The sequence below is a fragment of the Danio aesculapii genome, chromosome 5 (genome assembly GCF_903798145.1).
Source record: "Danio aesculapii chromosome 5, fDanAes4.1, whole genome shotgun sequence".
In the NCBI taxonomy this organism is placed as follows: domain Eukaryota; kingdom Metazoa; phylum Chordata; class Actinopteri; order Cypriniformes; family Danionidae; genus Danio; species Danio aesculapii.
Window position 1 is genome coordinate 1,997,239 of NC_079439.1, and position 13,281 is coordinate 2,010,519.

At 38.1% G+C, this 13,281-nt stretch overlaps 1 protein-coding gene across 1 annotated transcript in view; it reads right to left on the reverse strand.

Annotated features, from left to right (window-relative positions):
* The window catches only part of mcc (MCC regulator of WNT signaling pathway), a 160,034-nt gene that overhangs the window by 49,008 nt on the left and 97,745 nt on the right, over positions 1-13,281 (reverse strand). The window contains exons 6-8 of the mRNA XM_056457218.1: positions 11,083-11,231; positions 10,497-10,660; positions 5,717-5,923 (exon numbers count right to left, since the gene is read on the reverse strand). Of these exons, the coding sequence (XP_056313193.1) occupies positions 5,717-5,923; positions 10,497-10,660; positions 11,083-11,231 (520 nt within the window). The remainder of the gene's footprint in view (positions 1-5,716; positions 5,924-10,496; positions 10,661-11,082; positions 11,232-13,281) is intronic.

A 13,281-nucleotide genomic window follows, 5' to 3' on the forward strand; every position in this document is an offset into this window, starting at 1 on the left:
CTGGAAAGGCATCTGCTGCATAAAACATGCTGGAATAGTTGGCAGTTCATTCCACTGTGGCAACCCCTGATAAATAAGGGACTTATGCGAAGAAAAATAAATGAATGAATAGTGTATTTTTTTAGAACTCAACAAATATCTTTATGGACAGCATACAGAAATTAAATTGAGATTAAAGTTTGAATTTATTTATTTATTTCATATATATGGCTTTTGTGTTTTATAGAATATGAGTTGATAAAAATATTGGACATGCATAGATAGATAGCATTTTGATTAAATTTAGTGGGCCGCTCTGGCCCAAAATGCCAGGCCCGATTTTTTGCCCCAGTCCAGCCCTGCTCACACGAAGAAGAAGCATGGCGGAAGGAGGAACGCTGCCGACAATTTATCCCCCTTCAAAAAGGTTAAAGTCAGAAGTTTGGAAATATTTTGGGTTCCAAAAAAATGCAGAGGGATTACGAAGACGGTTTCCCTTTTGCACATTCACTTTGATATAATTGCTCAAGTTTACTTTTATATTGTGTATTGTTTTATTTATATTTATTTGTATTTAAATGTTTGAAGTACTTTTAGTTAATTAAAAAGTTATTAAAGTTTTGTTATTGAAGTTTTTTGTGTTTTTTTACCTGTTTCTCTAGTAAAATTACAATATCGTGATAATACCGTATACCGTGATAAAAGCTCAATCAATTAATCGCAGCATGAAAATGTGATACCGGCACATGCCTAATGGTAACTAATAACCTCAAGTTTCCTGATATACACTCACCGGCCACTTTATTAGGTACACCTGTACAACTGCTCATTAACGCACATTTCTAACCAGCCAATCACATGGCAGCAGCTTAATGCATTTAGGCATGTAGACATGGTCAAGATGATCTGCTGCAGTTCAAACTGAGCATCAGAATGGGGAAGAAAGGTGGTTTAAGGGACTTTGAACGTGGCATGGTTGTTGGTGCCAGACAAGCTGCTCTGAGTATTTCAGAAACTGCTGATCTACTGGGATTTTCACCCACAACCATCTCTAGGGTTTACAGAGAATGGTCCGACTAAGAGGAAATATCCAGTGAGCGGCAGTTCTGTGGGTGCAAATGCCTTGTTGATGCTAGAGGTCAGAGGAGAATGGCCAGACTGGTTCCAGCTGATAGAAAGGCAACAGTAACTCAAATAAGCACTCGTTACAACCGAGGTCTGCAGAAGAGCATCTCTGAACACACAACACGTCCAACCTTGAGGCGGATGGGCTACAGCAGCAGAAGACCACACCGGGTGCCGCTCTTGTCAGCTAAGAACAGGAAACTGAGGCTACAATTCACACAGGCTCACCAAAACTGGACAATAGAAGATTGGAGAAACGTTGCCTGGTCTGATGAGTCTCCATTTCTGCTGCCACATTCGGATGCTCGGCTCCGAATTTGGCCTCAGCAACATGAAAGCATGGATCCATCCTGCCTTGTATCAGCGGTTCAGGCTGGTGGTGGTGGTGTAATGGTGTGGGGGAGATTTTCTCGGCACACTTTGGGTCCATTAGTACCAATTGAGCCTCGTGTCAACACCACTTCCAGCAGGATAACGCACCATGTCATAAAGCGTGATCATAGAGCTTGTTTTTGTGTGTATATGTAAGCTTGTTTGTGTGTAAGTGTATATGTGTGTGCGGTTCTATGTTTGTGTGCGTATATGGGTGCGTGTGTATGTGCTTGTGTGTGTATGTGCTTGTGTAAATAAGTGTATGCTTATACATGTGTACATATGTGTGTGTGTGTGGTTGTATGTGTACGTGTTTATGTGTAAATGTATCTGTGCATGTGTGTGTGTGTGTGTAAATGTGGCTTTGTGCGTGTGTTGATATGTATGTGATTGTGTGTGTGCGCGTGTATATCTGAGCTTGTGTTTGTGTGTATATGTTTGTGTAAACGTATGTTTGCATGTATACATCTGTGTGTGTGTGTGTGTGTGTGTGTGTGTGTGTGTGTGTGTGTGTGTGTGTGTGTGTGTGTTTAAGAAAAACAGGTCTGTTTACCACTTTAATGTCCCCGCCGTCATCATTGAACTCTCTCTCTCTCTCTCTCTCTCTCTCTCTCTCTCTCTCTCTCTCTCTCTCTCTCTCTCTCTCTCACACACACACACACGCTCTTGTGTCCATTACTGAGCACACACACACACTGCAGTATTGACGTTTTGCCTCTTTGTGAAGAGCTGATGGACTTTCAGTGCCAACACATCAGAAAGAGACGAACACAAACCCCATCAGGACTGATCATCGTGCTAAAGCAAATGAAACGTACAACTGAACAACAGCGCAACAGACAGCATCACAAGCACATTTAGCTCTTCTCTCTACAAGCTTTACATTTAATTAAAGAGTCGTTAGAATATTACAGCTCAGATCATTGTTTTGTGTCTAATAGTTTATTATTAAGGCAAGCAGTCATGTAATAATCCTGATAATGCACATCCAGCCAGTTGATATTACAGAATAGAAGTCTTCAGTCTTATACAAGAGCTGCTGCTAAACCTGTTGGGATTTATTTACATAGCAGCCGGCTGGATGGACATTATCCCTTAATTAACTCATGGCAAATGATACAGAAAATGATTTATCATAAAGGACCCTATCATACACCCGGCACAATAAGGTGCAAGACGCGTTTGGTGTGATTTGTTGCTAATTTCAGACCAGCGCAACTCTAATTTTCACGTTTTGAGCAACGCTGTTTCAATAGCAAATCTATTTGCGCCACTTTGTGGGTTCATCAGTGTGCTGGTCTGAACAGGAGATGTGTTACAAAGCATTGTTGGTGCAGACCGCCCTGTTGACCAACTAAAAGCTGCGCTAAAGTCCAGCAGAGCACGATAGTTATGCACCTTTGCAGGTCCAAACACTTACACACTGCTGAATACACACAGGATGATCAGCAACACACAAATATCTTCACAGATGAAAACAATTAAAGGATTAAAATGATCAGAAATGATGATTTTCTACATCAAAATAAACACCACTGCTTCACCTCGGGGGGCTTTTTCAGGTTATTCATGATGATCTGCATCTGTATAATGTTATTATTATCAGTATTATTGATTATCTGCAGATTTATATCTGTTTTAATAAACACAAGTGTAGATTTGTCCACCTGTGGGGTTTTGGAGACGTCTGCATCACCATATGGGTCATCAGAACAGGACGTGTGTTTGAATATATCTCAGTGTTTTGACCACACTTCATTATTATTGTTCATTTATTCCTTTGCTGGAAATTAGAACTGAATTCAGAAATAGTTTTGACACAAATCTTTGAGCTTAACAAAGGAAATAAATATGTGGGCTAATGGATGTGTTCAGTGGAGTGAGTTTCCACTGTTTCCTTACTCCACCAAAGTAAAGGAGGAAAGTAAAGAGTTTAAGTAAAGTAAACAGAGTAAAGAGGCTGAATGGAGGAGGCTCGTTCTTTATCCTCGCGCTGCAGATGCTCTGTTTAACTGTATTCTCGCTAGTGAAGCGTCCAGTTTTTACACTTACAAAGTCCACCATGTAAATAGCAAATGCACCATGGAGCGACGCAACTGACTCTTAAAGGGAAGGAGAGACGAGACTCTGATTGGTTTAATGCATGTCATGCTCAAAACACACCCAGAACTCATTTAGAGAATAAGCTCAACCCTGTTAGACCATGCGCCGGTTTGCAGAGCGGATTTATCCATCCTTAAAATAGCAGAAGTAGATTAAGACACGCCCTTAATGCTTTTGCACCATGAGCTTTAGACTTTGCGCTTAGATCATTAAAATAGAGCCCAAAAAACTAAACAAAATACAAACAATCGATAACAAAATGCTTTGGAAAAAACATGTAAAATAGATTAGCATAAAAGTTAATATGTCTTAAATACATATATTTTTTTTTAAATTGCATAAAACATTTATCTATTTATGCATAATATATTATTATTACATTATTGTTTTTATTTACGTGTTTATTTGTGTGTTTTTTGGTAGCTGTGCATTATATTGGACATAAAATACTAACAATCTATAACAAGATGATGAAAAAAATATCATAAAAATATGTATTATTAAATTAGCATGAAACATTTTATTTATTTATTAGTTTTTTGGTTTGCTGAGTATCATATATTGAGGCTTTTATGACATTTACTATCATATTTCTAGCACAATGTACAGTAATATACAATAAATTACTATATATATATATATATGTGTATATATATATATATATATGTATATATATATATATATATATATATATATATATATATATATATATACACACACATATGTAAATCAATATAATTAGTCAGAAAAGTTATTTCATATAAATTTTTTTATTTATTATATTTGCGTTTTATTATAATTTTAAGTATTTTGAATATTTTTTAGGGCTGCACGGTGACACAATTGCCTCACAGCAAAAAGGTCACTGGTTCGAGCCTCGGCTGGGTCGGTTGGTGTTTCTGTGTGGAGTTTGCATGTTCTCCCCATGTTGGCGCGGGTTTCCTCTGGATGCTCTTATTTCCCCCACAGTCCTGAGACTTGCAGTGCAGGTGAAATGAATAAGCTAAATTGGCCGTAGTGTGTGTGAGTGTGTGTAAGAGTGTTGGGTTGCTGCTGGAAGGGCATCCGCTGTGTAAAACATATGCTGGATAAGTAGGTGGTTCATTCCACTGTAGCGACCCCTGATTAATAAAGGGACTAAGCCGAAAAGAAAATGAATGAATGAATATATATATATATATATATATATATATATATATATATATATATATATATATATAGAGAGAGAGAGAGAGAGAGAGAGAGAGAGAGAGAGAGAGAGAGAGAGAGAGAGAGAGAGAGAGAGAGAGAGAGAGAGAGAGAGAGAGAGAGAGAGAGAGAGACAGACAGACAGACAGAAAGACAGACAGACAGATAGACAGATAGACAGATAGATAGAACATTAGATAGATAGATAGATAGATAGATAGATAGATAGATAGATAGATAGATAGATAGATAGATAGATAGATAGATAGATAGATAGATAGATAGATAGATAGATATAAAAGACAATATAATAAGTCATATAAGTTACTATTTTTTTAAATTATATGGTATATAATTTAAATATAAAACATTTTAATTATCATAAAACATTATTTATGCATAATTTCTGGTCATTATTGTTTTTATTCATTATATATCATCATTGGCACTATAACTCAAAATTGAGAGTGAATTGTTGTTTTTTTTCATGTTAGGGTTGAGGTTTGCATGTAATCGCTGGTGTGTTATGTGTGATACCTCTATATCAGCCTCTTGTGAAGTTTAATTATAGTTTAGCCTTTATCCACAACAAATCTGGTGAGCATAAACAGGTTAACATTACTCTGATGGGTTTATATTTGACCGTGTTCAGCATACATCATGCTCTCTGTGTGTGTGTGTGCGTCTGTGAGAGCTGCACGTCAGAGCGGAGCTCATTAATATTCATGACACAAACCATATATGGTCATTTATTAGTTCTAGGAGTATTTGATGGAGTAATAAATGAGCTTATAAAACAGTTTCTGGAGATTTCTTTTAACTTACCAAAGCCATGAACCACCTACGTAGATATCAGCTTATTAAACCAATGCAGTATGTGGCAACTGTAAAGTGAAAGCTTGAGGTTTGTATGTAATTGCGGGTGTGTTTCGGTGTTCGGATCACTCACGCGTCTGCGCAGGCGGTCTCGCTCCTCTCGGATGGTGTTCAGGCTGGCTTTAGTGCGGTTCAGATCCTCCTCTTTACTGCAGAGCATCGCTGTCAGACTCTCGTTCTCGTCCCGCAGGCCGGCCAGCTCCTTCTCCCAGCGCACACGCTCCTCACACAGACTGGGGTAAAAATCATGACCCAGAGCGCCCTCGATCTCCTCCACAGTCTGAAACAACAGACAGAAATAAAGCTGGAAAGTTTGTCAGGTGTGTGTGATCAGAATATAGATTTTAACCCTTGTGTTTTATTCATATCGACTCCCCCTTGGTTATGTATTTTTGCCCCATTGACTCCTATTATAATCACATTTTCTGACTGCAAAGCCATGACAGCAAATAATCATGCATTCTTGATTGGTGGTTTTCCCTGTTGAGAAGAGCTAAAATGCGTGTCATCTGTACTGGTGATCATCAGTTGTCAGCATTACCTCTTTAGATCGGCCTGTGCAAAACAGTTTCTGGCTTCTTCAGTGGAGGAAAACAGCAATAATGTCCAGCTGCAGGCCTGCAGAACCACACACGTTTTAGGCACACACGATCTGGCACACACGATCTAGGCAAACCATATATGATTACGATGGATGTTAATGTTATTAACGTCTTCTAGGACATCGTCATCGATATATTTTGATATATATGTGGTTAATAAATATTGAACACAATATACAATAGTGTTTACTTTACTTTATTGCACAAATATTGCGATCGAGACGGGCGAATGGGGAACGTTGTTTCCGATTGCCATTCAATTACAATAGACTGAACAGATTTCTATCAGTCATCATAGATGATCAGTCATTATTGTCTGACAGAGTCAATATAGCAGATACTCGTTTGCTGGCCTTGCTGAAAGATCTAAATTGGACAGGTTTCATTTATATAATGCATTTATTTATAATGAAGGAAATAATAGCAAGTTAATATAGGCAATAATACATTTTACATGTAATAAATGTATAACACTATACTAATATTTTACTCAAGCGATTTAATAGTGTGTATTTGCTTAATTTTCTAATAACTTTTTAATGAATGATTTCCCACATTAAATACTGTAGTCATTTATAGTAAGCAATATATTGTTTTTAGCAATAGAAACAAATTAACTATTAATAATTAATCCAAAAATAATAATAATAAGTAAATATATATATATATATATATATATATATATATATATATATATATATATATATATATATATAACAGCTGTGACAGTTTAGTAAAATATATTAGTTTATAAGCTTTTATGGCATTTACTATCATATTTCTAACACAATGTACAGTAATATACACTAAACTACTATATATATATATATATATATATATATATATATATATATATATATATATATATATATATATATATATATATATATACTTATGTAAAACAATATAATTAGTCAGAAAAGTTATTTCATTTTAATTTAATTATTAAATATATATATAACAGCTGTGACAGTTTAGTAAAATAAATTAGTTTATAATCAGATAATCAGTTAAGATAATCAGTTTATAACTATTATATATTGTTTATGATTAACTATTGTAATTCATTTTAATGTGACACATTATTGTTTGCTTTTTATATTTTACAACGAAGCGATTTTAACCAAGTATGATAATATTAAGATTCAGAATTAGTTTATTACACTTAATCCTACAATGAGACGGTCTATTATGCTTTCTTTGTGTATTTGGACACGTGAATAAAGTCATAAGTGTCTTCAACCAATTATTCTTATTTACATCATTTGAGTTCAGAAACTGCAGAGATGTTAAAATGATCGTTACCATATAATAATAATGACTGAAATGGGAAATCATATTTGTGAAATTCAATAGGTGGCTATAATGCTAAGGAGTTAGTATATATGGTTTGCATAAATCGTGTGTGCTAGATTGTGTGTGCCTGAAACGTGTGTGGTTCTGCAGCTGGAGAGGCTCACACACACTATACTTCATGCAAAAGGGCAGAAACTACGCTTTTTTTGCGCTGTACCTGATGATCAACAGTGAAATGGTAAATTTGACCTCTTTTCAATAGAGAAAACCAGCATTAATCAAGAATGCATGATTATATGCTGTCATGGCTTTTTGATCAAAACATGTGATTATAATGGAAGTCAATGGAGCAAAAACAGACATCAACGTAACCAAAGGGGAGTCAATCTGCCCAGAGTGTATTGAGTTCTTGTTTTGTCCCAAAATATGTGTCAAAGTAAGATTTATCACCAAAAATCATCCCACCTGCTAAAAACAGAGATAGTTATTGCCAAATTAACACTCAAAATCACCCCTAGAGCAAATGAGACAGCACACAAGGGTTAATAAAAGCGTTAAGTTTGGTGTGTGATCAGAACATGGATGTTAATAAATAGGTCAAGTTTGATGTGTGTAATCAGAATATAGATAAATAGCAATAAAAGTGTAATCAGAATATAGAGAGAAGTAGAAAAAAGTACTGATAAATACGAAAAACCCAAACCCAAATCATTAAAACACCTCAGTTGTTTTTCTAGACAGAATCAAGCGAATAAAGACTTTCACTGAGGCCTCCTGCCTCTCAGATGCTTCTCAATGCAATTTCAGCAAGAATGAAGTTCTTCACAGCAGTCAGCAGGAGACGGTGGAATAAATACAGTCTGAGCGCACCAGTAAACCGGATTACACAGCAGTGCCATCAAATGAAGCGTCACACACACACACAAGTGAGAGGATCAGAAACACAGGAATGAACCTACAGTGGTGAAACAGTCCAGAAATGAGGAAAGCAACACTCTTTATAGTAAATCAGCAGACCAGAGAGAGCATAGAGACTTCTATACTGAATTATTAATAATTAGAGAACAGGTGGCCATCAATATGACATGTAGAGTAACTCAGCTGCACAGACTGCTGACAATTTTGTGAATTAAATCCAAATATTGTGGTCAGGAACCACCACTTAGTCAGAAATAAATAATTGTGTTTTTAAAATAAAGATAGAGAATATAATACTATTCTCTGAAGGCACAGGACTTTTTTTTGTCTCTCAGTGGATTCATCTGAAATCTAATCACTGATATCACTATTGCAATAAATACTAGAAAAATAGTGATAAAGTCTGCATGAAATCAAAGTTTACAATGTTTATTCTGCTAGCGAAGGTGAACGATTAATCTGTGCAAGTTAATCCACTGAAAAAAAAAAATGGTTTTAATTTAGTAACCTTTAATCAGTCAGAGCAGCAGTCCTTCTCTGATTGGCCGAAATATGCTTGGCTACACTCCTGCAACATCCCTACTTAATATTCAATATGCAACGCCACTACCCAAGTTTCAGTTAGAAATATGTCATCATGCTGGAATAAAATCCTGCCCCCTGCTCAATATTGAGTTTCAGCTGTAAATGACCCATCTTACTGAAATAAAACTCCGCCCCCTACTCAATATTCAGTTTCCGTTGGAAATACATCATAATACTGAAATAAAACTCGGCCCCCTACTCAATATTCTGTTTCAGTAGAAAATATGTCATCATGCTGAAATAAACCCCCACCCCATACTCAATATTCAATTTTAGTTGGAAATGCCCCCATCATACTGGAATAAAACCCCCACCCCCTATTCATTATTCAGGTGGAAATGCGCCATCATACGGGAATAAAACTCCACCCCCTACTCATCATTCAGTTGGAAATGCATCATCAGACTGAAATAAAACTCCGCCCCCTACTCAATATTTAGTTTCAGTTGGAAATGCACCATCATACTGCAATAAAACCCCCACCCCCTATTCATTATTCAGTTGGAAATGCATTATCATACTAAAATAAAACCCCGCCCTCTACTCAATATTAAGTTGGAAATGCGCCATCATATGGGAATAAAACTGTCCCCTACTATTTATTCAGTTGGAAATGCATCATCATACTGGAATAAAACCCCGCCCCCTACTCAATATTCAGTCTCAATTGGATATTCGTCATCATACTGTAATAAAACCCCACCCTCTACTCAATATTCCTTTTCAGTTGGAAATACGTCATCTTACTGTAATAAAACCCCGCCCTCTACTTAATATTCAGTCTCAATTGGATATTCGTCATCATACTGTAATAAAACCCCACCCTCTACTCAATATTCCTTTTCAGTTGGAAATACGTCATCTTACTGTAATAAAACCCCGCCCTCTACTTAATATTCAGTTTCAGTTGGAAATACGTCATCATACTGAAATAAAACCCCACCCCCTACTTAATATTCTGTTTCAGTAGGCCTCATCATGCTGAAATAAAACCCCGCCCCCTACACAATATTCTGTTTCAGTAGGCGTCAACATGCTGAAATAAAACCCCGCCCCCTACACAATATTCTGTTTCAGTAGGCGTCATCATGCTGAAATAAAACCCCGCCCCCTACACAATATTCTGTTTCAGTAGGCGTCAACATGCTGAAATAAAACCCTGCCCCCTACTCAATATTCTGTTTCAGTAGGCGTCATCATGCTGAAATAAAACCCCGCCCTCTACTCAATATTCTGTTTCAGTGGGCGTCATCATGCTGTAATAAAACCCCGCCCTCTACTCAATATTCTGTTTCAGTGGGCGTCATCGTGCTGAAATAAAACCCCGCCCCCTACTCAATATTCAGTTTCAGTTGGACATACGTCATTACACTGAAAGTAAACGTCTGCATTAACTGCCGGTTCTGGTCCAGATATGTTCCATATGTTGTGTGTGCGTGTGTGTGTGGTCACCTTGATGGCCAGATCACAGTGTTGGCTGGCGGTGGTCAGCTGCTCGATGTGTCGGTCTACTTCTGCCACAGACAGACTGCAGGTGCTTTTCTTACGGCCACATAACACACTCTCCAGCCCCGTCAGGACACGCTGCAGCTCAGAGTTCAGGTCACTGCAGTTATCTGCTCACACACAGTTCAAGTCATATTTATCCGCCCTCCTGTGAATTACTTTTTCAAAAATGTTAATGTTAAACAGATTCAGGAATTTTCCACAGTATTTCTGATAATATTTGTTCTTCTGGAGAAAGTCTTATTTGTTTTATTTCGGCTAGAATAAAAGCAGTACTTAATTGTTTCAGAGCCATTTTAAGTTCATTTTAAGCAATATTAGTTTTGGATTGTCTCCAGAACAGACCACTGTTATACAACGACTTGCCTAATTACCCTAACTTTACCCTAATTACCCTAGTTAAGCCTTTAAATGTCACTTTAAGCTGAATACTAGTGTCTTGAAGAATATCTAGCTTAAATTTATTTACTGTCATCATGACCAAAATTTCTGTATTCGGTACCAGTACCGATTGCCAGGGCGAGTTTCTCACCCATGTCTGCAGTGACCAGCATGGACTGGTTTTCAGGCAGCGAGAGGGACGCCTGATCGGGGTCCTGATCCACACTGCGCTCGTCTTCATTCACTTCCTGCTGACTGTGACTGAGATCCGAACGCAGCTCCGAAAACTCGTCCTCCTCCCTGAAACACACACACAGAGAGACAATCGTTCATGAATAATACTAATAAAATAAAAGAGCTGATGGCTATGACTTCTCTCACATTTGCAAGTTTATTTGTCACAATCAGAGAGTGATAGTGGTGGAATATACACTCGCTGGCCACTATATTAGGTACACCTCTCTAGTCCCAGGTTGGACCCCTTTTGCCTTCAGAACTGCCTTAATCCTTCATGTCAGAGATTCAACAAGCTACTGGAAATATTCCTCAGAGAATTTGCTCCATATTGACATGATAGCATCACACAGTTGCTGCAGATTTGTCAGCTGCACATCCATGATGCCAATCTCCCGTTCCACCACATCCCAAAGGTGCTCTATTGGATTGAGCTCTGGTGACTGTGGAGGCCATTTGAGTACAGTGAACTCATTGTCATGTTCAAGAAACCAGTCTGAGATGATTCAGGCTTTATGACATGGTGCGTTATCCTGCTGGAAGTAGCCAAGATGGAGACACTGTGCTCATAAAGGGATGGACATGGTCAGCAACAACACTCAGGTAGGCTGTGGCGTTGACACGAGGCTCAATTGGTACTAATGGAGCCAAAGTGTGCCAAGAAAATCTCCCCCACACCATTACACCACCACCACCAGCCTGAACCGCTGATACAAGGCAGGATGGATCCATGCTTTCAAGTTGTTGAGGCCAAATTCTGAGCCGAGCATCTGAATGTGGCAGCAGAAATGGAGACTCATCAGACCAGGCAACGTTTCTCCAATCTTCTATTGTCCAGTTTTGGTGAGCCTGTGTGAATTGTAGCCTCAGTTTCCTGTTCTTAGCTGACAGGAGTGGCACCCGGTGTGGTCTTCTGCTGCTGTAGCCCATCCGCCTCAAGGTTGGACGTGTTGTGTGTTCAGAGATGCTCTTCTGCAGACCTCGGTTGTAACGAGTGCTTATTTGAGTTACTGTTGCCTTTCTATCAGCAGGAACCAGTCTGGCCATTCTCCTCTGACCTCAACAAGGCAATCAATATTGGTGGGCGCGGGGACCGCTCTCCTACGTTAAGTTGCGGTCGATCTAAAAACCGCTCCAATTGGTCCACCGTTTTTATGTTGTTAAATTGAAAAAAAAAGCACTGGGTGTGTTTATATCACCCCAATATGACGGTCTATAACCTATACCTACACATATGACTGTCCAAACAGCTTTAAAAGTAGATTTTCACCATAGGTGCCCTTTAAACTGTTTCTAAGTGCTGCGTTTGGCGTTTTAGGAAATAATTCAGTGTGAATGTCTCCTAAACACACACATTCAGTGAACATTTTGCAATCAAAATCGATGGCATGCCACCAATGTTCTGCATTCGCACAAATGCTCCCAAATATATGTTGAGCTTGCATGGATAAGATTTGGGGTGCATGTGCAACTAAAACAGTCGCAGTTTCGAGCCCTGCAAGCACTCTGTCCAAAATCCAAGCACTTCTCTAACCATGAAAACACTTTATTAAAATCAGGCAATCTCCAGGATATCCAGCACCTGTACAAACCCTGATCTGTGTGTATAGTGTGACTGTAGTAGTGTGTGTATAAGTGGGTTTTGGTGAGTGTATGTATTAGTGTGTGTGTTTGCCATTAGTGTGTGCGTATATGATGTATTTATTTGTGTGTGCAGCTGTAGTGTGTGTTTTTGCTAGCGTGTGTGTGTGTGTATGTACATAACGTAGCGTTTGTAGTGCATGTATTTGTTAGTGTGTATGTGTATAGCGTGTTTATGTATTTATGTGTGTGTGCAGCTGTAGTGAGTGTTTTTGTTAGCGTGCATGTGTAGATTATGTGTGTGTGTGTGTGTGTGTGTGTGTGTGTGTGTGTATAACGTAGCGTTTGTAGTGCATGTATTTGTGTGTGTTAGGGTGTAAGTGTGTAGTGTGAGTGTTTATGTATTTATGTGTGTGTGCAGCTGTAGTGTGTGTATGGCATATTGTAAGTGTGTGTGTGTGTGTGTGTGTGTGTGTGTGTGTTTGTGTGTGTGTGTGTGTGTATATAATGTAGCGTTTGTAGTGTATGTTTGTTG